This window comes from Strix uralensis, chromosome 2 (genome assembly GCF_047716275.1).
Source record: "Strix uralensis isolate ZFMK-TIS-50842 chromosome 2, bStrUra1, whole genome shotgun sequence".
Taxonomy (NCBI): domain Eukaryota; kingdom Metazoa; phylum Chordata; class Aves; order Strigiformes; family Strigidae; genus Strix; species Strix uralensis.
This window is the reverse complement of record NC_133973.1, coordinates 5,680,021-5,707,214: the sequence shown is the minus strand read 5'-3', so window position 1 is coordinate 5,707,214 and position 27,194 is coordinate 5,680,021. Positions and strand designations below refer to the sequence as shown.

General features: G+C 49.2%; 1 protein-coding gene across 1 annotated transcript; it reads left to right on the top strand.

Annotated features, from left to right (window-relative positions):
* Window positions 1-442: 442 nt before the first annotated feature.
* On the top strand, window positions 443-27,194 carry HGD (homogentisate 1,2-dioxygenase). Its single transcript, XM_074853392.1, has 14 exons — window positions 443-557; window positions 6,078-6,149; window positions 8,650-8,738; window positions 10,470-10,575; window positions 15,083-15,142; window positions 15,609-15,700; window positions 16,847-16,881; window positions 18,060-18,139; window positions 18,255-18,354; window positions 20,635-20,759; window positions 21,351-21,455; window positions 22,621-22,747; window positions 26,032-26,213; window positions 26,826-27,194. Exons 1-14 carry the CDS (start codon window positions 543-545, stop codon window positions 26,955-26,957), a joined length of 1,320 nt encoding a protein of 439 aa, XP_074709493.1. The 5' UTR covers window positions 443-542; the 3' UTR covers window positions 26,958-27,194.

Below are 27,194 nucleotides of genomic sequence, written 5' to 3'. Positions count from 1 at the left end.
TGTGTAATGTTGCCACACAGTGTTTCACAAATATCGCTACCTGTGCCAGGACAGGCTGTGATCCTTTCTATCCCCAATACAACATGGCTCAGAAGCGTAATGAACAAACATTTGTTACACATTTAGAGGATTGTATATGAAAATTGCTAGGGGTATAATTTATGAAAGAAACTTATAAAACAGTTGCAAAAATGGCTTTTCTTTGTTCTTAAACACCTTGTTCTTTTTTTTCCCCTATGTGTGGGAACTAAGACCCTTTTTTAACATCTAAAGAGGAAAAAGAGCAGTGAGGGAACCCAGTCCCCCTCACCCCCTGTTCATTATCTTCAAATCAATCCCGGGGTTGGTTCTGTGGAGAAGGGCTGGCGTTTGGTTAAACACAGACCGGGCTGAGCAAACAGGTTGAAAACTCCCTTGGACTTTCTCACTTTCAGCACTGTCAGCCTGCCACTGGCCCGGCTCGGTCGACCAGCTAGAAGACTGCTTGGCAGGCTGCTTCGGCCAGATACCTGCTTGGGGTTTGTGTCTGCTCCAGGAGGAGGATGACAGGCTTGCAGGTAAGGGGTTGGGTGCCTGCGACCCACCAGTGCTGGCTGTGGACGCCCCTTCTCAGCTGACACTGATTTTTTTGCATCTGTTTCATTTTAATGTGCCCCTCTTTTATGTTTCAAGGTGTGGTTTTAAAACTCTCTCTTGGGACGAAGGATTTCACTGTGTTTCATCTATAAATAGGCTCTTCTATCCCTCTTCTGCCCCTTTGGAAATCATTCTTGATCAGGCTGTCCCAGTGCAGGATCTCGTCATCACGGGATTTGTCCCTCCCCTACCCTCCACACCCCCCCCTCCTCCCACCCTGGCTGCCAGGGGGGTGTTTCACCCTCAGCCTATGAAATCTGTCTGGCAACATCTGCCCAGATGTTGCAACCCTGGCCACCATCTTCCCTGGCAGCCGAGAGGAGCAGCAGCTCCATTCTGAGCCACCTTCTCAGTAGCCCTCGCAGGGCATGCTGGCAGAGGGGCTCCAGACGTGACCTCCTCCCTGAGCCCCAGTGAGGCATCCCGCTGGAGCTTTCCCTGCCACCATTTGCCAGAGCACAGGGGAGTTTTGGGAGAAGGGCAGGTTGTGGTGGGCTTTTATGGCTCATGCGTAGAGACACAAGACTCACAGCCCTGAATTCTTCAGCACCTCACCTTTGTTGTGGGGGGCCGGCTGCCCTGGGGCCATCGGGGTGTGTGGGTAATGCTGCAGCAGGCAGGAGTGGTGAGGGCTCACCCCACAATCACGGAGGGTCTCAAGAGCTTGTGTAGGACCATCATGTTTCTCCCCAGGCTTCAGGGCTGTCACTGTCACTAAGCCTTTTCCTATCTCTGGATATGCCTGAGATATGTATTTATATGTATGTATGTGCTCCTTTACCACCTTCTGCATGTTCATTATTTTACATAGTGGTGTTACAGGTCTTCTTATTCATCTCTGAAGAGTCCTGTCTCCTCATACAGTAAAATTTTGCCATGCCTCTTCCTGACCTGTCCCGGACACCTTCCAGCTCTCACCATCCTCTTTCAGCAGCAGGGAAGCCTTGCCCCTGTACTACTCTGGATAAGTGGCCAACTGGTTTCTGTCATGGCTGTGACAGCATCTTCCATGTCCATCTTTGACTCATTCCTAGCAGACCCTAACACCTTGTTGGCTGGTGTGACTGCAGGTTGAGCGCAGGTCTACCCAGAGCTGGCCACGGGAACAGGCTGCTCTGCCAGCAACTCCCCTCCAAGATGTCAATATCCATCTGTATCCCATCATCACCTCGCCCACCCCACTGTCTATTGGCATCTTTCCTCCAAAACCATTGCTTCACCCTTCCTCTCCGCTCTTCCTGGCATCTGTTCCTCTTTTCCCTCCTCCACCAAGTGCCCTGACCCACCCTGGAGCTGGGCAGGTCCTTTCAGGAAGGGTCTGACCCTGGATCATCCCCAGCACTTCTGGAGGAGAGGGTTGGCGAGACGTTGGGAAGATGGCAGCTCCTGACAGGGATATTGGCCATGCGGCACCGGGGCAGATCTCCCGTTTGGGTGCTTTGGTTTTACCCCACAAGGAGGCTGTGGAGCCCTGCACAGAGGGTGAAAGACCTGCTCTGCTCCTTGCCCCAAATGCTTGTGTCCCCGTTTCTGATGGTTTGTGTTAGACGCTCTGGAGTTGACTGGACTGAGCTGATACAAAGTGCCCTGCCTTTTGTCTTGAGATGAATGTTGTTTTCCTGTGTCCTGCAGCAGGAGCTGATAGAGAAATGTATTATGCAGCATTTGAAGAAGGGCCTTAATTATTTTGCAGTCTATGTGTTCAGACTTCAAATGCGTTTTTCCCATGCCTGCTGTCTAATCCAGTGAACAAAAGGTTACGGTTTATAGGTCAGAGCACAACACCCATTGCGAGCACTCTGCTTTGCATCCCGGTTATTCCAATCAATGAGCTTTGCTGAATTTTTTATGCTGTGCTGGGCTTTTATCTCTCCCATTTTATTGAAAAATGACAAAACAAAAACCAAAGCGGAGTCAGATGAATTCCTAAGATACCATTTGCATGAAAAGCTACAGGATCTTGAACAAAATAACAACAGTAATTAAAAGCAGAAGTGTAAACAAAGGACCACAGAGAACTTTTTGTTTTACAGAGGAACCACCAGCCCAATTACCAGAATAGTTCCCATCAACCTGCCCGACCTGGAATTACTCCCATCATGGCTAGGAACCGTGGAGGCCAGGCAGGGACCTAGAGTGAGATCGCTTTGGACTAAAAACCTGTTGCCATGCCATGGAAAAGAAGGGTTGGTTTCCATCTGTCTTAGATTTTTTCACCCAGGACGGGTGCCCCGGTGCGGGTGCTGAGCGGGCAGAAAGGTGTCATTTCTCCCGGCTTGGGGCTACCCTGCACAAGGCAAAGTGTGAGGGGGCTCAGAGGGTTGGCAGGGAGAAGGGCTGTGGTGTGCCGTGGAGGTGTTTAAGAGTTGGGTTGACCCAGTGCTGAGGGATCTGGTGGAGTTGAGAACGGTCAGTGTGAGGTTCATGGTTGGACTGGATGATCTTCAAGGTCTTTTCCAACCTACATGATTCTGTGAATCTGTGCCTGGTCTTTGTGCCTCTGGGCCTGACCAACCTGCATCGTCAGGGTCCCTGCGTGGTGCCCCGGAGCCCTGGAGCACGCTGTGTCATGGGGAGCTGGTAGGGCACAGCTAGTTTTGGCAGCCCAAGTAGTGTTTGACACTGACTCCGAAGGGCATGGAGAGGAGAGAAGCCTCTCTGAGCTCTGCCACAGGGAAAGACAAATTAAAACAAGCGAATGAGAAAAGCCACACTGAACTTCCAAGCAAAGCCTTGGAGCCACACTCAGGGTGATAAATCACCGGTAGGACGACGTCTCCCCTCCCGCGGCTGCAGTCCTGCCAATGTCTTTTTTTCAGCCCTTGATGCAGTTACCTGAGGATTAATTTTTTTTTTCTTGGCAAGGAAGAACCTATTTGACCAAACAATGATGCAGCAGCTTCTGCCCCCACTCTCAGGGCAGAGGGCCGATGCCACCCTCTCCCGAACACCGCCTCTTCCCTGAGTCAGCATTCCTGCCCCAGCCCACCCATCCCTCTGCGTGGCTGGGCAATGACCAGCGGCTCTGCAGCCCCCGGTGATGCACAGCCGAGGAAGGCAGGGGCTCTCCGTCGAGTCCAGTGGGAAGCTGCCGACATTGCTTCCCCCCCCAACCGCCCATGCGGGGCCGGGCAAGGTGCTGTGCAGCACCAGCATGGACACAGAGCAGCTGCTGGCACAGGATGCTTGCTGCTGAGTTGGTTTTCTATCCTGCCCCCGTCCTGGCAAGCAGAAGCAAAGGGGCTTTGAGGGATGTGGATGGGAAAGCCAGCTGTGCAGGTTTTTTCACCTGGAGGACAGGGGATGGATTTCTCACCTCTGTGCCTCCTTCCCGCTTTGCCCCAGTGGTGTGGCAGGGGGCTGCTGAGGAGCACACACTGGTTCCCAGATACACAAACCCACCAAGGAACCACAGACTGTCCCCTCCCAGCCCTCCACCAGCTTTAAGTCAAGCATTTTGCAGGTGATGCTCAGCAAAGCAGCCTGCACGTTGCCTTAACCCTCTCCTTGCTGTGCTAATGGCAGAGCCTGCGGGGCCTTGCTGGCTATGCTGCCAGAAAATGAGCATGTCCCCCTCCTCCTCCTCTTCCCCTTTTCCTCCCCTTTTTATCAAGACTGCCCCACAGGGAAATGCTCCCACCACCTTTGCACTGCTGGTAGAAGAGGATGCAGTGCGGAGGTCTCGGTTAATTCTGGAACTGCTGCAGTCCCATCAGATATTGCTGCATTTCCGTTTAAAAGAGGGAAGGAAAAAAAAAAAGAAAGGAAAAAAAAAAAAAGAAGAAAGAAATGCTTCAGTACAATACACTTGCCAAGGCTGCTTAGGTGACCTGCTGCTTTGCATATCAATATGTTTCTTGCAGAACCCAGTGGTGAGCAGGGTCCTAGTGATGTATGTTCATTTGTAAGGAGAGAAATGTCCCCCCGAACCAACTGAAACCAAGATATTTTCAGGTTCAGGCTAAGCAGGGCTTTGAGCCAGCCTGGCTCCCCCAGCAATGGGCTTTCTTACAGGTCACTGAAAGGTGCCTGAGGAAAGCACATGGTTTGTCAGGAGGTTTCAGGTTTGTTTTCTGAGTGTCTGCTACACTGGGGGGGCTGCAGATTGCACAAGGCTGAGAACCCCTGGGGGAAATAATTCAGGCACTATAATAATATAATAAACCAGGTGTTTGTGACTCCACCTTTGTGTCAGAGCTCTGCCTCCCACACCTGCCACTTCCCGGGGTTTCTCAGGGCTGGAACCCTGGGCAGATGGTGGGGCACAGCAGCATTGCAGTGCCGCAGCCACCCCGTTGCAGCAAGCATGTATGTGTCAGCCAAGCGTTTGGGCTCCTGGGCTTTGCCATCCCAGCACCGCTGTGTGAAGGCAGGCGAGTAGCCCGGCTACTCTTGCAGTCAGTAGAGGGGAGCATTAATATTTAACTCTCTCCCCAGGTCATGGAGCTGAACTATCAATTGCTGCCAAAACACGTCTGCGTTCATGCAGAGATCAACAGAGTTGCTTCATGCCTTTCTATAGCATCTGAAAGGACTGTATTTACATTTCTGTCAGTGCAAAGCTAAGGTCTCTGTTATACCTGCTTCCCTTGTGTATCTCAGGTTTACTGTGGGGATTTTCTCAGTGCCACAAATCTGGGAGCTGCATCCTCCGGCGTCCTGTGGCTTTTAGCCGTGCTCAGGGCAGGGCAGGCATGGGAGGGCATGCAGGTCTGTTCCATCCGTGGGTCTCTCTGGTAGACATCGCCCTAGAAAACCAGATTATCACCTGGCAATGGATTAATTCTTGCTTACTACCACGGTGGACAGTTCACACCCAACTGGGTGATACTTATTTAGGGCAAATCAGTAACATAGTTTAAGTCCCAGCTGAGTTTCTCTTCCTCCCTCATCCCAACTACATCCTGACCTTTTTCTTGATGATCATGGGGGTGTATCGCAGGAACCTGGCAACGAAACGGCTCCCAAATTCAATCCCTGAGCATCTGAGGAGTCAGTGCACAAATCTGCAAGGCAGTCTGCAGATTTTGGAACATCCATGATTCAAGCGAATTCCGATTTAACTTGGATGGTGCTAGCACGCCTCCATAATGTTGATGTGCAGTTCTTCCCATACATCACCCTGTTGTTCTGACTGTATATGTGATATTTGGCTTATTTCTCAAGTGCCTTCATGGCGCAGAATGTGGTCAAAATAGACATGCAGATTTAGCAGAAGAGCAAATCCTGTCTGGCTTCCCAGTCCACCACACGGTTAGCTAACGAAGAGAACCCAAGAGCTGTGAAAATGGTCTGTGGCAATACGCAAGCAGAGCACTTGAGAAAGTCTTAATGCGTATATACGGCCCAGAAAAATGCAAGAGGAAGCGATGGATGGGTTGTCTGGATAGATTTTGCTTGTGTTTTCAAAACGCTGATGAGCTGTGTGGTTTATTTTACAGTACATGTCGGGATTTGGAAATGAACATGTTTCGGAGGATCCACGCTGTCCAGGAGCTTTACCAGAGGGACAGGTACTGAGTTTTTTTAAGTGCTTTATTAAAATGACATTGAATGGAGTGGATATCTGTTCCCTGGGCTTCTTTTCATCTTAAAGTGTTTACTTTCTCTCTGCCACCACAAAAGTCTCCAGGAACCTTCTTTATGCAGGACTGGAATAATAAGATGCTGGCAAAACTCAGAATTAAATATTTCCATTCATACTTTCTATTTTTAAGTTACTCACAAGCTTCCAAGTCTCACTGTGAGGGTTAAGACTTGCCTAAATTACCTCTGCTCAACAGCAGATTTTTTTCCCAAAGGAGTCTGCAATGCAAGTGGCTTGGTCACACCGAGAAGGAAGCCATCAGCTCTGGAATAAACTGGAGCAGAAGTTTGAAGCTTGGCAGAGAGACATGCTCACACAGGAGAGGCGGCTTTCAGAATTTCTGTAGGAATTGAAGCCGATGAAGATGGCTTCTAAGCCATTGGCAGGAGAGCAGCTTCTTTGTAGGGAGGCAACATGAATGCCTGAAGTTATAAACTGACAGATTCATTCTTAAAAGTAACTTCTGAACGTGTTTGATGAAAATAAATTATGTCTTAAAGAAAGGAATCATGACTTATGTGATGCTAGCCACGCAGTTGGCAGAGGCAAGAATGAAACCCTGAAGAATTAAAGCTCTCTCCTCTCCTTTGCACTGGTCTCCTTTACACCAGCACACGTTTTGAGGCTGACTGTGCCCTCCCTCTGATCTCCTGTAATCCCTTGGACTCAGATGGTAGCATTTTATGTTCAGTGAATGGCATCCGTTGGTGCTCCTCTTCATCCTCTGTGCAAAGAGGCCAGCAGAATTAAGGTCAAGCAGGGAGCTTCACCCTTCGCTTTCCCTGAGTTTTCTGGATCTCCCCAGTTCTGATGTTTTACACGTTGTATGCCACTGTGGATAGTAACACACAACACAAGGACACGTCAAATGCATATGTATGTCCCCTAGGTCTGCACTGCAGCCTATGGTGTGTCCACAAGAAAGATAAACTGCTGTGCTGGATCAGACTGATGGCTCTGCTGGTGCAGTGTCTTGTTTCTGAGACTGGCTATAGCAGATGGGTGGAGAAAAAATGCAAGAAAGAGGCACCTTAAAACTGGGAGATTGATAGCGGTGGCTGCTGGTCTGAATAAGCAGTGGACTATGGTGGATGCTCCTTGTGATCACCCAGAGCAGCACCGCTTTCCAGAGGAGGACCCCTCCAGCTCCTGGCTGAGGTACTCTCATCTGGACAGAGTTTAGACTCAGTGTCAAAAGAGTTAATAGAAAAATCTGAAAACGAGTTAGACAAAAAAAAAAATCTCCAGTCCCAGGGGTGGATCCTTTCTCCTCTGCAGTATTTATAAGACTGGCATCTGCAGTAGTGCTGGCTAAGATAAAAATGACAAGGGCTATTGATCCCCCTGCTTCACTGCATACCCATGTTGACAAGATGGAGTTTGAAGGCTGGAAACTACGTGCGTTATGAGAGCTTTACCTCTTCCTTCTGCCCACCTGTCAGGGCAGTGCTTGATACCGTATGGATGGCTGATCTGCTCAGCCGCAGCGGGATGACAGGATGCTAAACTAGACCTTGCAGGAGGGAGATGGGATAGCAAATGGTGTATGACTGTCCCACCGGGGTATTTCCTGCAGTTCTTGGATGCCTTTGCTTCTTGCTGATCTCAAACAAATAGATACTGGCCTACTTAGATCAAAATGTTTAGTTTCTGTTCTCTGAAAAAGAGGAATCTGTCCTTCAGTTATGAACTCACAAAGGCTGCTAAACCTCTGCTAGTCGTACCCACAGCTCTGCAAAGGGGTAAGTGCCCACTTTGTACTCCAAGGGAGCACTGTCACTGTGCAGAAGCCCTGCGGAAAAGCAAAGGCTCCCACACAGGTCAGTCTCATTCTTGGCAGCAAACAGCAGCACAGCACTGAAACGCCTGCTCTGGGCACCCCTCCCCTGGGCAGAGGGCAGGAGGAGAAGGGGGCGTTTAGTGAGTAGGAGGGAAGAAGCAAAGGTGCAGGTGCTGTGAGTCTTTATCAGCAATCTGGAAAGCCAGATAGACATGATGCTCTGGGGTAACGCCTCTGTCTCCAAAAAATTTGTGCATATTAACAGTCCGCTTTGCAGTCTCTAAGCACTGGGAATAATCCCCTTTTCCCCGACGCTCCTGTTGCTGATCCCACCAAGCACTGCCCCTTGCAGCTTTCTCTAGCAACGGGCGTGTTGCCTCAATGGCTGTGCCAACTCCTTAGGGCACTTGTGTGGCCTCTTGCATGTGGGAATGGGGTTTGGGGTCTGGCTGGTACCCACGGGGCACCCAGCCTCACAGGAGCAAGAAGATATGACTACCGACCCTGATGCACAGACTCAGGAGCACAGTCCACCCTGTGGCATCCGGGTGCCGGGTGCCCATCACGGTGCTCTGCAGGGGGGGTCCCAAGTTAAATTCCGTGCCACTGCTTCTCACTCCTTATTTTTCCTTCTCCTCCCATTCAGAATAACCCACAAGTCTGCCCGTATGGCCTGTATGCTGAACAGCTCTCAGGCTCTGCCTTCACCTGTCCCCGGCCCACGAACAAGAGAAGGTACCGTGACCCCCGGCAGCGGGTGGGTGATGCAGGGTGCTTGGGGCGAGTGTTGGGGAGCAATGGAGAGGACGCCTCTGTGCCACCAGCGCTTTCTGTGAGCCCAGCCAGATGAAAAACCTCCACTGTGCACTGGGAGAGGGGCAAGGGCAGAAAACCACAGGAGAGGAAGAGGAAAGGCTTCACTGGGGCTAGTAGATTATGAAAATGCTGAGAAAGGTGATATTGGGATGGGAAAGAAAGTGGTTTTCTGAGAAAGGTGAGGAAGGGGAGGGGATGTTCATGGGGGCCAGATGGTCTCAAGTAGGTTGTGTGTGCTGTGTGAAACAGCCTTGGGGTCTCAGCCCTGATACCACTGCAAAAACATCCCTGCTGTGACTGGTGCTAGTAAGCACCTGACGGACAGTGTCAAAGCCAAGCCTCTGAGCAGGACTCTCCTCCTCCTAAGGAATGCTCCTGCATGCTGGCCAGGGCTGGTGAGGTGCTAGATCAGGCTGTACCCATTTTGGGGCTGGCCAGGGGCTCAAACAAGTGTCAGGCACCCAGCACGCTGCTTATCACCCCGTGTTTCCACCAGTGCTGGGAAAAGCTTGTTCCAGCCCTCAGCAAACATCCTGGAGCTCTGTCCCGGTCATCGTGCTCTGTCCATGACCAGATTGAAGAAGATGGGTTTCTCATTTTGCTTCTCCCACGGCAGCTTTTCTGTCCCTGCTGTTGTTCATTCAAATGAAAGGCAAATGCATCATCTGAGCTGCCTCACAGAGCTCTGCTCTCCAGGCTGGAGCCAGCTCGCGATGTGCGTGGGAAAGGGATGAATCATTGTTTGCTGCACGAAGACGTCCTTGATGGAAATTTTCCAGCTCTCAAGGGAGAGCCCCCTCCTCCCCTCTCCCACCCACCCAAACTGCAACCACCTCTGTTAACACATCAAAGGCATTGGCAGCCCTGCCTAGCTCAGGCTTTCCTGATTAACTCTGCTCTCCTGCTTGATTAAAGGCCCAGCTTTGGGCATGGCTGCATCTATGCATGGCGTGCGGATGCCAGTCAGGGCCACCAGAGTAGCAGGGGCTGCAGCCATGGACACAGCAGGCAGCAAGGAAGGAGAGTGATGGTCTCAGGCAGTGATGGAGGCATGAGGGACCTCCTACGGCAGTAGGAAGTGTCATCCCACATAAAACTCTGGTCTTCACTACATGGACTCACTGATGGTCCTATGGGCATGGCCTGTCAGGCATAGGTTGCTACTTTCAGTAATCCCTCCAAATTCAGATACTGGCTGTGACCTGTCTCCTGAAAGCTCCTCTGTACTTTCAGTTAGACACTGCACTCGTCCCTGTCTTGTCTGAGCTGCTTTGTAGCTGTGTTTAAATAGGCTTTTTTTCCACCTCAGAGACTGCTGTATTTCTGCCATAGATAAAGCTGTATCTTTAGGTTTTTAATATACATATATATATCTGTGTGCGTAAATGTAGACATATAATTATATGTAAACACACATATAGACATTTATCTACACGTAACAGCATATATTTGTATTTAGAGCCTATAATAAAAAGCAATCTCTCTGGAAGTCTCTGGCTGTGAGCTGATGTTTGATATTTAATACGCATTTTGGTCCAGTTGACACCAATGTAAATGTTATTCATGCCTTTAGGAGCTCAGTCAGCCAGCAGCCACTCAAAGGGTTTAACCTCTTCCCCAGGCTAATCCAGGTCTTTTCCTTCTTTGTAGCTGGCTGTATCGGATCCTGCCTTCAGTCTGCCACAAACCCTTCAAACCTCTCGAGGAGGGGCACTTGACTCACAACTGGGATGAGGTTGAGCCTGACCCCAACCAGGTAACCATGTTGGAAAGAGCCCTGGGTCCTGCCAGGAGGACAGTCGAAATATTAAGCTAACCAGGGGCACAAAGGCATTGAGATGCAAGAGGTCTGAGGACCTGGGAGCTAAGGAGTCTGGCCCACACAGGGGCTGGGGCCTGACTGCCACCCATTGTTCCCCAACTATAGGTCATCCAAGGAAAGACAGCCCTTGATGCTATGCATGTTGCTTCCCACCTCGATGGATGCTTGTGCTGCTTCCCAGGAGGGCTGTGGTGTCAGGGTTTGGTCTGTGCTCTCTAGCATCTCCCTTGGGGACTCCTGTTGCCCACCTCTCAGACTGCTCTTTTTTCCTCTTCAGTGTCCCCCAGGAAAGGATCATCATGCCCCAGGCCAGCAGCATGTCTCTGTCATCCATCCCCTCCTTCCCTGTGCTTTCAGAGATGCTGCTGGCTGCCAGCCCATTTCTCTGCAGCCCTCCTGGGAAATCAAGCTTCATTCTGGAGAGTCACACAGAGACATGGCATTTGTCTTCTTCTGTTACAGCCTTGCCATCATCTTTAATCATAATTTCTTCCCTGCCAGCCCCAGAACATTTGGCTTTGCTAATCTGAGTCCTGCCATTCTCCTCTCAACACCACCTCACGGTCATCGGTTCTTACTCCTCCCAGGTTTTTCCCTTTGATGCATCATCATTAGCTAATTTCCAGCCTCCTGGCAGCCTCACCATTTGTCTAAATACTTTCCCAGTTCTGCTGGAATATGTTTTCCAGCCACTGACCAAGGAGTGGTGACAGGCTTATATTTACGTGCCTTTGGTGCTCCTTTCCAGATGAAGCTCCAATGACTTCTGTTACCACCTCATACATCCCTGATGCCCTTTCGCTGCCCACTTCTACCATTACACTTATTTATGATTACGGTAATTCCAAAATGCCTGGCTCTCAAGCATCTCGAGCCATTTACGTGTAGTACGTCTTTTACCTAAGGGAACAGCAACGAAGCTCCTGCCCAGTCTCTTGCCACTTTCACTGGCAATCATCAAACCCAGAGGGGTTATTTCCTAGCAGTAAGTGGGAGCTTACCTTCTCATCCTCTCTGAAGCAGAGCCAGAGACCAGGTTCAGTTTGTTGGACAAGCCTGACTCTTACCTGTGATGTTTTGTGTTTCGCCCAGCTCCCTTAAGGAGCTTTCCTGATCGTCGTCCATCTAAAATGGATCACCATCAGAAATAGTGTAGCCAGCAGGGACAGGGAAGTGATCTTGCCCCTGTACTCGGCACTGGTGAGGCCGCACCTCGATGACTGGGTTCAGTTTTGGGCCCCTCACTACAAAAAGGACATTGAATGACTCGAGCGTTTCCAGAGAAGGGCAACGAAGCTGGTGCAGGGTCTGGAGCACAGGTCTGATGGGGAGCGGCTGAGGGAACTGGGGGGGTTTGGTCTGGAGAAGAGGAGGCTGAGGGGAGACCTCATCACCCTCTACAACTCCCTGAAAGGAGGGTGCAGAGAGGGGGGATGAGTCTCTTGAACCAAGTAATAAGCGATAGGACAAGAGGTAATGGCCTCAAATTGTGCCAGGAAAGGTTTAGACTGGATATTAGGAAGCATTTCTTTACAGAACGGGTTGTTAGGCTTTGGAATGGGCTGCCCAGGGACGTGGTGGCGTCCCCATCCCTGGAGGTGTTTAAGAGTAAGGTTGACTTAGAGCTTAGGGATATGCTGTAGTTGGGAACTGTCAGTGTTAGGTCAATGGTTGGACTGGATGATCTTCAAGGTCTTCTCCAACCTAGACGATTCTGTGATTCTGTAAAAGGATGGCAATATGGAGGCACCTTATGCAAAGCCCATTGAAGTCAATGGGAAAAAATATCCTTTAACGTTGTCCGAAGACAACGGCAGAATTATAAAAGGCACAGGGGACAAAACATAGAAGTAGACAAAGGTGATGAAAAAATACTGGGTGGCATCCATGCAAGAAATCCTGAAAGAGAAGAAAGCTCTCCAGCCTGGAACAGAGATGATCAAGGGAAGAGAGATGATTGAGAGTCAGGGAGAAAATGAATAGCAATAACAAATGTCATGTTAAAAAAAAAGAAAAAGCATGAACTGTGGAACTTCTTGCCAGAAGATGTAGGTGTAGTCAGAAAGTGATTGGACAAACCTTGGAGAGATAAAACCTATGAAGTAATAGTAAGCACAGGGATGTCGTGTCTCAGGAGGCTGAAGTATCATACAGCAGGGAAACAACACTAAAAGCTTCCCCATTTTAAGCACCTGGTGCTGGCTGGTGCTGGCTGTCTTGGACCTCTCTTCTGGCTCAGGATGCTCGTTCTTCTCTTCTTGCATTGCTGAAACCTAAATGCAGCAAAGACATGCCAGACAGATGATGTGCAGAGCTGGGCAGTGGCTTTGCAGTTTGCAGGTATTTCAGAGGAAAGCGGCCAGACACCATTTTCAGTTGTGATCAATGGACTGGATGACAAACTGATTTCCTGCTCTCCTTGTCCCACAGGAATGACAACTGTGAAGGTGTCCACAGGGACCAAAGTGAAAGTGAAGCTGTTATGCGGGAACTGCACTATACTTATTACTTCATCTGTAGACTTACTGTCATCTTCCATATTCCTCAGTGAGAAAATTTGCTTCCCTTTAGACCATCTTTATACCTGACATTTAAGTCTCTTCTTTTGCCTGTTCTCCCTCTCTCTCCCCCAAGTCTTCAGGGTCTTCTCCCTTTGTCCCTCTACATGTCCTTTCTGTCAGTATTTCTCAATGATTTCTGTCAACTGGGTCCCAATTCCCAACCCTGAAGGTTAAAACAGTCATTAGAGGAACGGTTCATGTTAAGATGCCACCGCTGTCCTTCACAGCTGCCATGAAGTGAACAGGAGCTGGGGGAGGTCCCACTGCTGAGGGTGGCAGCAGGCTCTGGAGCACCTTCTGACCATGTTTTTTGTTGGCTCTAGTTCATGTCTGGAAGGGTGTCTTGGAAACCAAGGGAAAACATGCTTTAAAGAAGTCCAAAAGCAAAACCTGAGGTTCAGAACTATCTTACTGGCTCATCTGTGAGGTGTCAATACCTCGCAAGGGCCACACCTGATCTACTGGTGGGTGTGTTGTTTGGTGTCTCCATCCAGAATACGCAGCTTCTCCAGCAGCCTCTTCTGCTCTGCCCAGCACCCCAGCAGTGTGACTCTGAGCGGGCGCCGGCACGGAGACGCCCAGGTCTTCCAGGGAGGAAAATGTGCCTCTGCCCAGCAGCAAACAGGATGGGGGGAGGAAGGGACAAGGGATGGATCCAATCGTGGTGACCCAGGGTGGCTGCGAGACTGCGGTGGTGGGATGCCTTTGGAAAGCAAATAGCTTCGGAGAGTAGAGCGGAGAGGGCCAAGCTGTGGGGCCAGGCCTGGGTGCAACTGATTAATTAATGATGAGCCCCTGCTTCGCTCATCTTTACTGACAGATGCACTCGCTGGGCGCAGTTGTCTGTTTCCTCCCAAGGCTGGCTCTCCAGGAGAGCCCGACAAGTCACCTGGGCAACCACATTTTGATTTGCATTTGGAAAACTTCCACGAGGCTTGGGAGAATTTCATATCTTTGTATCCCTTTCAAATATAGCTGAAATTTCACATAGTTCAAGATTTTGGGGAGCGGCAGGCATAGACATAGAGTCCCATAAACTTAGTTTTGTCAGGACACCAGCCTAAAAACTTGTCAAGAACTGCCAGGTTGGGTAGCTAAAAGCAAGAAAATGTTCTCGTGGATGCCCAGAGTCACAGGCACTTTTGTCTGGGGTCAAGTGTATCGATGCAGGGGGATGTATCTGCAGCTGGCCACATGAACATCCTTCTAATTTTGGGTGTTTGTGTTGGTCTGCACTGACTGTCCCCAGTGAGGGGCTCTCAGCCACAGCACTTCATTCCCAAGAGCTGCAAAGACCCTTAATATTATATTAGCAGTAATAAATACTTCGGACTTCTCTGACACTTTCTGCCTGAGGATCTTGACAGGCTTTGCAAGAAGTAATTAGTGCTGCTCGCAGCTCCCACTCACACAGGTAGAGATATTTCTGCTTTGGATGTGGGGAAAATGAGGTGGAGCAAACAGGAGTGTTATGTTTGGGTCATGGAGGGAGTGAATCATCCAGTGCCAAGTGGAGCACAGGGCTGTGAAAATTTGGCTGTGGAAAGCCAGCTCATCTGAATTTCCTTGCTCTCAACAATGTTGTTAGTAATAGAGGAAGAGACAGCTTTTAAATAGGATTTTTTTTTTTTTTTAACCTTGACACTACATAGGCCTGCCAATTATTTTACAAAATTATGATTAAAAAAGAAAAAGGTTCCATAAATCAAAAGAAATCTGTAAACCAAATTAAGCAAGGCAAAGAGGAAAGATGAAGCTACTTCAGCTAGCAGAGTGCAGGGAAGCGGCGGGGTGACAAGGGTCTGCTTTCTTTTGAATAGCCACTGTTTGCGTTATAACCACTGGCATCGCTTTCTTCCTTTTTGTTTGCTGCAATCTAGCTGCGATGGAAACCTTTTGAGATCCCAAAAGCCCCTCGGAGTAAGCTGGACTTTGTGAGCGTAAGTTGGGGGGGGCCAAGGCATCCAGGCATCCTCCACCTCTGCTCCCCCTTGGGGGGTCGCGGGGCACACGGGATGCTCAGCATTAGGCTAACAGCAGCGGGTTTGACACCGCCGGGCTTGCAGGGCATCCGTGGGAGGGGAGAGGATCCCAGATTTCAACCAATGGACCGTGGACTTGATTCTCTTCATTGCCTTTCAAGGAACTCTTCAAAAAACAAGCCCAAATCCCCAGCTCTCCCCAGTCCCTGGGCTGGAAAACACCAGCTTACATGGATTTTTAAGAAACCCTTAATATATTAAAGAAAAGCCCACACGTTTGGCAAAAGGCCGTATGTGGAAAGGCTGGTAGTGGTACAGGAAGCGGGGAGAAGGGGTGAGGCCCAGCAAGAGGGTGGGGTGAGGGGAGGAAAGGGGGCTGACCCCTGCCCCGCTGCTCGCTCCCAATGGTCTGGGTTTCCCGTAGGGACTGCACACCTTGTGCGGCGCCGGTGAGCCCAGAGGACGCAATGGCATCGCGGTCCATATTTTTGTCTGCAACACCTCCATGATCAACAGGTCAGTGACTGCTACGCAGGAGGCTCAGGCTGCCCCGGGCTGGCTGCCCACACACGTACATCTGTCGCTGCTGTGCTTGAGTCCAGCTGCTCCCGGTATCTCTGTCTCTATGTCCCTGTGTTCCTGTGTGCGCAGGCAAAGGTGTTCACAGTGTCCGTGGCATGTGTTTGTGAAGCAGGCTGTGCTCCATGGCCAAGCACTGGGGGAGTGGGTGGGGAGCCACCAAGAGAAGGAGGGAGCTGGACATGGGGATGCAGCAATGTTGGGTCCAGTGTTGGATCCAGGTGCTCTCATCTCAGGAACTGGAGCTACTCCTTGGAGTTCAACATGCACGTAGCCTCTGATGGGCATTGCTACCACCTGCAGTGGCTCATGGGCAAAGTCACAGAATCAGAATCACAGAATTATCAAGGTTGGAAAAGACCTTGAAGATCATCTAGTCCAACCATTAACCTCACACTGACCGTTCTCAACTCCACCAGACCCCTCAGCGCTGGGTCAACCCGACTCTTCAACCCCTCCAGGGATGGGGACTCAACCCCTGCCCTGGGCAGCCCATTCCAACGCCCAGCAACCCCTTCTGCAAAGAAATACTTCCTAAGAGCCAGTCTGACCCTGCCCTGGCGCAGCTTGAGGCCATTCCCTCTTGTCCTGGCACTTGTTCCTTGGTTCAAGAGACTCATCCCCCCTCTCTGCACCCTCCTTTCAGGGAGTTGTAGAGGGCCATGAGGTCTCCCCTCAGCCTCCTCTTCTCCAGACTAACCCCCCCCAGTTCCCTCAGCCGTTCCCCATCAGACCTGTGCTCCAGACCCTGCACCAGCTTTGTTGCCCTTCTCTGGACAAGCTCAAGTAATTCAGTCCCACTCCCCAGTTTACAACACCTGATGCACTCATGGCCACAAAGGCAGGGACCTTGCAGCTGTCGGAGGACATCCTGCTTCCAGGCCGGGCACGTTATACCTCCCTGTCTCCTCTGCACCAGCCATTATATTGCATTCACTGACCTGCAATTAGCATTTGTGATGCCAAAAGGGAGTCTTCTGCCATGTCAATCTCCCAGTTCAAAAATCCCCAGCTGTGGTCATGGTGTATGCAAGTGTCTGGGGCCTACAGCACCTTGACATTGCTGTTCTCTTTTTTCTTTAGATGCCTTTATAATTCAGATGGTGACTTCCTGATTGGTGAGTGGATGCTTTTTGGCTTTTCCTTTCCCCCACAAGGGTCTACCTGAGTTGACACCTGCCTGCCTCTTTGTTCTTCCAGAGCCTTGGGCCCTACAGCCAGGATTTGGAGGAGAGGGTTGGCTTCACCCTCATGCCACCCAGATTTAGTGGTTTGACACCAGCTGGGCTGTTGGGTGGGTTGCACCACTCCTGGGCAGCTGAGAGAGTGCACATCTGTGCCAGACCTCAACTTGTTTTTTGAGCAGTGACCCAGCTTCCTTGGCGTGGTGCTCAGGGATCATTTCCCAGTGCTCCCCACACTGGTATTAGGCACACCACAGGCAGAGGTTTTCTGGAAAACATAAATCTCAGGATTTCCGAACAGCTTACAGCTAGATGCCTTCATTGCTTCAGTCCAAGAGTATTTGGCACAGCAGCTTAGCTGCTGCACTCCGCCAGCCTCAGGCAACCAGACTGCCACGATGAGTGTTGAGGTTGGCACATAAAGTGCATACATGCCGAAAAATATTCTGAGTGGTATCAGAAGTCTGATATTTGCTTGTATCTTTCTTGACCGAGGGACAGAAATGCCTTCGGGTCACCAACAGAAACATTTCTCCCATCAAATAGCTATTAAATTGTTCTCACTCACCTCCCTCGCTATCGTGAAGTAAAAGTGCCAGGGCAGGTTTTGTAAATCTGCTAGCTTTTCAAGTCAAAATGTGAGCTCGCCTGTGCCAGGGTGGTCACGGAAAATTAGTGGATATTAGCTTCTACCCTCGGAAAGCAGGAAGAATTAGTTATTCCCAGACATCTCACACTGCCACAGTCATGACAAGGATGGGTACGTGCACCCTTTTACGTGAAGATCATGAGACAGACAGGGATGGCACCAAATATATCAAGTCCCATTTATTTGGACTGTGAAACAAACCTTATGTCAAGTGACCACGAGGTGATGGATGTCCTAACCTCTCGCAGGTACCTGCTGTGGTGTGGGGTTCTGGAAGCTCTGCCTCCAGTGCGGGCATCTCTGCTGCAAGGCTCTGCATGCGAGAGGGAGCCTGGTCCTGCTGTGAAGCAGGGTCAGAAAGAGCCCACCGTTCTTCCTTGGAGGCTGGGTGCTCTGGGGGGGACAGAGAAGGTGGCAATCACCACATTGCTTTAGCTCCTCTGCCTGCATTTTGCTTCCACAGTGCCCCAGCAAGGGAAACTGCTCATCACAACTGAGTTTGGGAAGATGCTAGTGGAACCCAACGAAATCTGTGTCATCCAGGTAAGGGCTGACTGCGCCTTGCCTCTGGCTCAGAGTCCGACACTGGAGCAAGCCAGCTCCTGTGTTTTGCCAGAAAAGTCCTGAGAGGATCCTAGTATCTTCCTTTATTTTCCAGCAAGGAATGCGTTTCAGTGTGGAGGTGTTTGGAGAGACCAGAGGCTACATCCTAGAGGTGTACGGGGCACACTTCGAGCTGCCTGACCTGGGACCCATCGGTAACAATCTCCTGTCAGACCTACAGTGAATTTCATAGGGACAGGCATAAATTTCAAGCCCCAATCCATCCTTTTATATCTTATGTAATACATCCTCCCATGGACATGCTCCTTTACAAAGATGCTTTCCATCCCAGCACTGTTATACCCCCACATCCCCCCCAAAAAATGTGATGGCCCAGTTGTCCCAAGATTCCCCTGGCACTGAAGGGACCATTTCTCCACCACCCCCTTTTTCACTTTCTCTCTTCCCTTCTGGTCTGGGAGTCCCCATCTGCTGGCTCTGAACCTGTTCCTAGAGAGAACAAAAGAAACTCGAAAGGCCAGTATCCCTGATGCCTCTTACTTACAGATATGCCATAAACTGGAGTGATAGGATAGAATTTACCTGGTAAAAGGAAAGGCAGATTTCAGAGGCAACAGATATTCTTGAAGCCCCATTATAGATTTAATCAAGCAGGTTTTTTTCCCCCCCCACCTCTGATAACAGGCACTTCAGAGGCTTAGAGCCTAGAGTGCCTTAGTGTCAGAAGCTGTTCCCCTTGGAGAATTAGACATCAATAAAATGAGCAGCACAGGACTCAGATCAGCAACACATTCGTGTCTCTGTGTTGTGCTGCCAGGGCAGATCTGCTTTCACTGAGCACAGGTCTAGCTCTCATAAATCACAGATCCTCTCTGCCAGCTGCCTCCTGGTCTGTGCAGTGTCATAGATCGTGAAGGCACAGTCTCTTGCTGCTATGACAAAGATATTGTGAGGGTGCACAGTGTCTGAAGCCCCACCGTCCCTGCTGTGATTTCCCAGCCAGCTTTCTGGAGGTGGTCAGCTCAGGTTATTTCACCTTCCTTATCCCTGGAGTACTTGCCTCCAAACTTGTCTTGCTGAGAAAAACCTCTGGTTGCTGCTACTAAGATTGCCACAGGGAAGGAAGTGAAACTTCCCTTGTAACAGATAAAATAAGTACAAAACTGGTACCAATAGTTCTCTACTTTCAGACCTGTGTTTTGGGGTTGGTTGGTTTTCGTTCTAGGTTGGGTTGTGGTTTTCCCCCCACTAGACTGGACTTGTTTTATACCTTTCAGTGAGATCTAAAAGACTGGCTATGCTTGAACAAACTGGGTATTATCAATCAGTAGCAAGCTTGGCGTGGCCCATCTGCATTCAGGGGCCGTAGTGAAACTGAAGCCGGTCATTCTTGCAATGGGGAACCTACCCAATTTGCAGCTGTTTAGTGGGACCCCAGTCGAGTATCTCTCCTGTATGATGTACTGGACATATATCTTCCCACATTGAGCTTATGGCGATTTTTTAGCGGCCTTCCTTTCAGCCAGCTGAGGTTACCTGCCTTCACCCACTTCTTGCACCCTGTGCCTGCTCCACTTGATTATTGATGTTGTTTTTCAGACACTGTTGGACCGGGGTGGTTTTTTCAGTCTCCAAAAGGCAGGGATCTAGTATAACATTTACTTTCTGGAGCAAAAGAAAATGAGTGCACTTGTCTATAAACCTTTTCAGGAGGTGGTAATTATAAGAGCAACTCTTCTCACCACCTACCTGCCTTCTCCTCAGAGACCAAGATCCTTTGTATTTCAGTCTTACTTTATTCTAGCTTCACTTTTCACTTGAAACAATGACAGCTGGAGAAAAGCACTGACTGTTAAACCTTAGCAGCAGGTAGTAATGTCTGCATTTTTATCCAAGAAATTCAAAACCACTTGGTAACAATACTAATGAGAAGAAGAATACTTCAGCACCCGTATGGTGCTTTACACCTTGAAAATGCACTCCTTACGCTAACCAACCCCTCAGTATGTCCAGAGTCTCTAGGTATCTCTAGCCCTTATTTTATTACTCTTTTTGCAAGCATTCAGAAATGTATTTGGTCCCCTCACGACATGCCTCAACTTCTGCATGGCTAAGTGTCCAACCAGCAGGATGTCCAGGAACATAGAGCAATTCACCTTCTGTTTTTTGCTTAATTCCTAGTTCTTACATGCCTTTAGTTGAGGATGATGTACTAATCTTGTTCAGAAGGCAATTAGGGGAGACCTGTCTTAGTCACGTAAGGGGAGCATGGACTTAAACGCTAGGATGTATTACAATTGCCTACTCATAGAGGAACAAGAAGTACATGACTATTTCTGGTTTCATGGTGGGCCAAGAGGCAGTAAGGTCATTCAAAATGCAGGAGGGCACCCACAAAGCCAGGAAATTGCACCAGCCTCTCATTTTGCTAGCAGGTTGCCCAAAGACCTCTGGCATCTCTCTTTCTTTTGCAGGAGCCAATGGCCTGGCCAACCCGCGTGACTTCTTGGTGCCTGTTGCATGGTATGAGGACCGCCAAGTGCCAGGGGGCTACACCGTGATCAGCAAGTACCAGGGCAAGCTGTTTGCAGCCCAGCAGGTGAGGATGCCCTGGGAGAACAGGTAACACTGAAGCGCAGCAACTGTCAGTGCATGGCTTGGGATATGGAACTCAGTAGCGTGCATGTGGTCTCAGGAGGTCCTGCTGGGTTAAGTGGAGCAGGACTAAGCCCTTGTCGTTCCTCTTCCCAGCTGAGGCTCCTCAGTCTGGAACAAAGTGTTTGTGAAGACTTGGTTGCCTAAAGACTCAGCGATGATCTTTGCCTCACCGTTTCCATATGTTTATAGTGACAGAGTAGAAAAGAGGAGCTGAAGCTGCTGTGAAAAGACAGGGTTTACTTACCAGAGAGCCAATGTTGCAGCTGGCCTTGTTCAAGCACGGCCTGGACATTCGTAAGCCCTTAGAGACCAAACCCCAGGGGGAGGGCTGAGGCTCACCAAATAGAAATGCTAAGGAAAACCACACCCCTGCAATGTTGGGCTGTGCCTAAAGGGCTTCATGCTCCAGGCTGCCAGTGTACCTCTCACCAGCACTAAACCTATTTTTAATTTGGGAAAGAGCAGTGCCCTGCATGTGTGCAGCAGGTTGGAAGACTGTGTATGGTAACCCTCTGTCTCTTTACTTTGGTAGGATTTCTCCCCCTTCAATGTTGTAGCCTGGCACGGGAACTACACGCCGTACAAATACCATCTGGAAAAATTCATGGTCATTAATTCTGTTGCTTTTGACCACGCGGTAAGTTCCAGAGCTGGGCAAGGCAGAGCAATGCTTTGTGGATACCATACCATCCCTCCCCACCCTGAGTTCCAAGGGCTCACCTGTTAAAAAATACGTTGTGTTCTAAGAAACAATATAAAATCTCTTGCACTGCTTTTTCTGGGCCCAAACCAAGCTCTTCTAGAGAAAGACAACCTCCTTTGTGGTACAAAGACATAACTGGAGGTTGATCAGCTTCCTAAACAGCTTTATGCAGCTTAGCATAGAATTTCTGTGCCCTAGAGGAAGGCGGAATACTGAAGCCAACACACACCGTGCAACTCAGCAAAAAGACTTTTGCTTCAAATTCTTGCCTTGATTTATTTCTTGCAATTGCACAGACTCCTTCCCCTGGTTCCTCTGAGCCCAGCACTGAAATTTATTTGAAGAGTTGGCAGCTTTCGTTGCAATAGTTTCTAGATCTCATGGAAAATAACTAAAGCCAAAACTAATGTGAGCAGCTCTTCTAAAAAGGAAACCAGCCCAGTGGGAGAGGTGCCTGCAGCGATGCCATCTCTTGGCGCTGCTTCTGCAAGTGGGTGTGCAAGGAGACTGGAGCATTTCTAGTGAGACAACCAACAGAAAGTATTGTTTAAACTCCAGAAAAACCTGCCAGGAGAAGGATGGTTTTGGGATCAAAGCCCAGAAAATCACTTTACTGGACTGGAGACTTCAAAAATCCTTGAAGCAAGCCACAATTTCTCTGCAATTTGTTCTTCCTGTTTGTAAACTAACAGGGCTGTGAGGCTAAATGCCCCAGCAGGATGTTTCTGTCCTCTGTAACTGGCTAAAGAAGAGGTACGGTTTTGTGGTAGGAAGAGTGCTGGAGTTTGCCCCTGGAATTACAGTACCCAGTCTTGTGGGGCTGTCCCTTCCCTGCATCTGCGCCAAGGGCATCGTGGCCAGGGCGGGGAAGGCTCTCCAAAGCCGCCCAAAAGAAGAAACATCCAGTCCCATCTCTTGTCCCCCAAGTTCAGCATGGGATCGAGATGCACGGTGCTGTCACACAGGGTCACAAATCTCAGGTGGTACAAGCGTTTAGGCAAAGGAGAGGCTGTATCAGTCAGGTTTACCGGCTGGATGACCCGAGCAGACAGCTCTGAGCCCTGCTCTGTTTCATGCTTTTTTGCTTTACTTTTTTCAGGATCCTTCTATCTTCACTGTCCTGACAGCCAAGTCGACCCGTCCTGGCGTGGCAGTCGCTGACTTTGTCATATTCCCCCCACGATGGGGGGTAGCTAACAACACCTTCCGGCCACCATACTACCACCGTATGTCTGCTCTTTGTTGGTTGTGCTTGAGTACAGGACTACAGAAAAAAACCAAGCCTCCATTTATTTCAGAGCACACGCAGGGAAGTAGCAGTCTGATTTGTTGTACTTGGCAGAGTTAGAGTCAGCTTCTTGGAGTCAGTCAGTCCTCCTTGGAAAATGAACAAAACCAAAGATGTTCCTATTTAGAGCATCTCAGGAAAACTCAGAGGTGATGGGCTGGTTGTGTCTGCATAGATGGATGTGTCTGTACCCAAGGGGCTCCCACTGAGACCGGATGCATATTGAACTTGGCATTGCACAAATGCATCAGAAATTGACCTGTCATCCAGCCATGAATTGCTTAATATCTCATTAGAGTACATAGATAGAGAACAAGAGAAAGGAAAATACAATATCACAGGTGGTGAGAAGCACAGAAGGATGTAGAGCTGCCCAAGGCCATCGTAGGGTGAGATCAGAGTCACAGCAAAGGAGTGAATTGGCTCTCCTGAGCCCTTCTTCACCACCTGCACAGTGATGGAGGTACCTCTGGCATTTAAGAAGACAGAGATCAGGAACTGAGCTCCTTCTCAGGCAGAGAGTTGGTTGATGTTTTGGGGATTTGGTTGCCATCCCTAGAGCCAGTTTCTTTTTGGCAGTTTTTTGGTTTCTTCTTGGCAGAGCATGGCCACAAGTTGCATTTAATGGATGCTAGAAATCCAGTTCCCCACATGGGATTGCCCTTCCAGGGTGGGAATGAGGCAACCTGCTCTGTGAGACTGAGGGGGAAAGCTTGCTCATCCTGCACCCCTTCTGTCGACAGCTAAAAGGCCCCATCTCAGAAGCTATCAAGGCCACACTATGGTCACTCTGAAGTGCTGAGAGGCTTTCTGCACACTTACTAACCACAATTTAATAGCTAGTTCCTCCTGCTACTTAGACATATTTCCAAGCGTCTTGGGGGCTGGCAGAATTAGTGGTGCTTTCAAGCACCGTAGGCAGCTGTGCTGCCATCTGAGTAAATCCCACAGGCAAAGTCCCGCCCTGTCATTCTGCTTTCATTCACAATAATGAGTGTGACATGGAAACATGTCATCTGACTGGCTGGGGTAGTGCCAAGTCACCTTATTAGACCCTAAGAGGTGAGACGCACTGCTGGTTAACCACAATTAAGTTGCTGCTCATCAGCAGAGCTGTGCTACCTTTCCACAGATGTGTTGTGAACCGTACAAATATGAAATTGTTCAACCTTGCTTCGTCTGTGGTAAAAGACAGTTGAAGTAACTCTCATTCTCTTGTCCATGTTGTGATCTAAGAGTCCCCACGCAGACAACTACCACAGCTGCTCACTCGACTCCAGTACCTCAGCCATAGGTTTGAGCACTAAATTAGTGATGAGCAGGTCAGTTGTCTACACTAGCCCAGCCATGGAGGGGCAGAGCTTGAGTGGGCAAGGCAGACATCGCAACAGTCAGTTATCAAGACACTGCACACGTTAGCTCCCTCTGAAATCAGTGCCATGATGAGAATCTTGTACCATTAAGAGAGGCATAACAGAACAGAGCAAGTCCAGGGTAGGAGTAGCACAAGTTCTGTGCTGCTGAACTCTCCTCTCTCCAAATATTTTACAAGAGGCCTATTTTGTTTGCCAGCAAGGCCCTGTTGCCTCCTCTTCTCAGATGCAGTGGAAAGCCTGTGTTCAGAGAATTTTAGTGTACTCAGAGTCACGGTTTTCATCCTGCATTAGCTTTGCCCCAAGTATAAATATAGCAAAGGTGGTCCAAAAATATTTCCTCTAGAGACCGCAACAATTTCACATACAAAAGTAGCTGTGCAGCTCATAAATACTGACTTCTCTTGGTCGCCTTTCTACATCCTTGGAGGCTGTGAGTTACTCCCAGAGTCTTTGGACCACAGGTCGAAAAATGTCTGATGCAGGTTTTATACCATGGGCATATGTTGCATCTGTGTCTGAGAGAGAACTTGTGTGATTCTCATGACAGTGGGACCTAATATCTAACAGCCACTAAGGGATTTTAACTTCACAACACCCCGCTTGTAGAAGACAACACTATTTTACCAATAGGGAATGGAGGCATTTGAAAGTTGTTGGGGGGTCGTGTGGGAAATCTGCAAATGAATAAGTAACTGGACTCAGCTCATCTCTTAAGTCCCAGCCTGGTTTCCTACTCACCTGCCCATTCTTCCTAAGTGATATTGTCAGTCCTCTTGCAGACACGTTGGCCATCCAGCTCTTAGGGTCTGTACAGCGGTCCGAATGTGCCAAGCGCAGTACATGGGTGGGTTCAATGAAAAGCCTGCAACAATCCAGTCTGACACGAGACACTGACAACTAGCGATGAAAATTAATGAATGTTTGCATACATATATAGGCCAACTCTGCTTTGAGGTAAATTAGTTTTGCTGTTAAACATTTCAGACCCTGGATTGTACTTAATGAAGACTGAACTAGTGGTTAAAAAGGGCTATATATAACATAGCTACAGAAGCGTGCCCTGGTTTTGCAAAAACTGACCACTAAGCAGAAAGTTGCCATATTGTTCAGTGACATCAGGTCTACCAAGGCTGAAAGCTTGGGACAGCAGTTGTTAGAAGTACTTTCCTTACAGGGAGCATAACTCAGTACTGAACGATTAGATACAGCCATCCTTACCTGTTAGTGGTATATTACTCCATTGGTTTCAGAGGGTCTATGTAAAGTATCCTTCTTCAGAGAAGGACAGAATTTGTCTCCTTGAGAAATAGGTATGTAATGCATGAATCAAAACCATAAGGTACTGAAGCACCTGGCTGAACTGAAGGTGGTAGAAGAATATCGAACAAAATTATTTCATGCTTATAACCTGGGCCAGCAGCCAGGCTCTCTCACCAGGCTGTTGGCCTTCTGTGCCTGTAACACAGGGATGATTATACAGAACTTCCTTTTCAGCACTTTAAGACCTCTAATCCAAGTCTGTAAATATCAGGTTACACCATGCAGTCTGTATGCAGGTGTAGTACTCACACAGCTCGAGGCGGTAGGAAAAGCACAGGTCTACCCATATCAATGCACCTTCATTAGGGAGCTCTGTTTCTGTATCCAGATAACTAAGAGTGGAATAAAACCTGTACAGCTTTACAAGCATCACTTGTAGGATCCTCGATGCCTTCTCATGCTTAGGAACCTCCACTCCACCCACTGCCTGGCCCAGCTTAGCTCCTGGGTTTCAAGAAGCTGAGAGCCCAGCTGCGATGCATCCCAATCACACTGCGTTGCAACCTCTTCTCTATGCCTCCTGCAGGGAACTGCATGAGTGAGTTCATGGGACTCATCAAAGGCCACTACGAAGCAAAGGAGGAAGGTTTCCAGCCTGGAGGGGCCAGCTTGCACAGCATGATGACTCCTCATGGGCCAGATGCTGACTGTTTTGAGAAGGCGAGCAAAGCCAAGCTGGAGCCTGAGAGGGTTGCAGAAGGGACCATGGTAAGGAGCCAAGGGAACCAGTAAGATTTTGAATACAGCATGGCATGTTGTTGCTGTGCCACTCTCAAAGTATGGCCTAGCTTCTTGGTAAGTTGGAAAAGTACTTGGACCAAACTGCTGCAGCATTCACCTCCCTCACTGATCAGCACCCTTCAACTCCCAGGAGCTTCCTCAGAGACGTGTGATACCAGGCAGCTTTGATCATCTGCCCACATAAATTGTTGCCTGAGCAGGAAGCTGGGGATTTTCACGCTGATTAATTTAATTTTTGTCTTAGCCTATGGACAAAGAAGTGAAACCCCTGACTGTCCTTCTTTTCCCGCCCCCTAAAACCTAATGATCATCATCAACAGACCTTGAACTAGAGCACTTGGAACAACCTGGCTTTCCTGGGTATATAGGGAGTCCAAAGTCACTCCTCAGAGCTGGTTAATACCAGCATTGCAATGCCAGCTCTGAAGGGCTTTCTCCCCTTGGGTTGATCAGGCTGGAGGCAGGACTTGGCAGTGCTGCACCATGTATGCAACTCCTGTTAGTGGTAGAGCAGAGCCACCTTGCCTGGATTTAAACTCTCGCTCTCTTGCCCTAACCTACCTTCCCTCTTCCCAACAGGCCTTCATGTTCGAATCATCCCTCAGTCTTGCCGTCACCAAATGGGGCCTCCAGACCTCCAACCACCTGGATAAAAACTACTACAAGTGCTGGGAACCTCTGAAAAGCCATTTCAACCCTAACTGCAAGTAAAGAGAAGTATTTGTTGCTCACAGTACGTGAGTGAAGGCAGGGAAATCCAGCAGACCTACGTGTGGTGGCACAGTCGACTCTGGCAACACAGAGTGCTCCAGCACAGAACGGCATTTCCAGCAGCCACCGAGCCACGAAAATGATCATTCCTATGTAACTTGGGAAATGCACTAAAAAACTCACCATTATTCTTAACTTTCAAGTATCCAATTAAAGCTTTTCTGGTGACATGCTGAA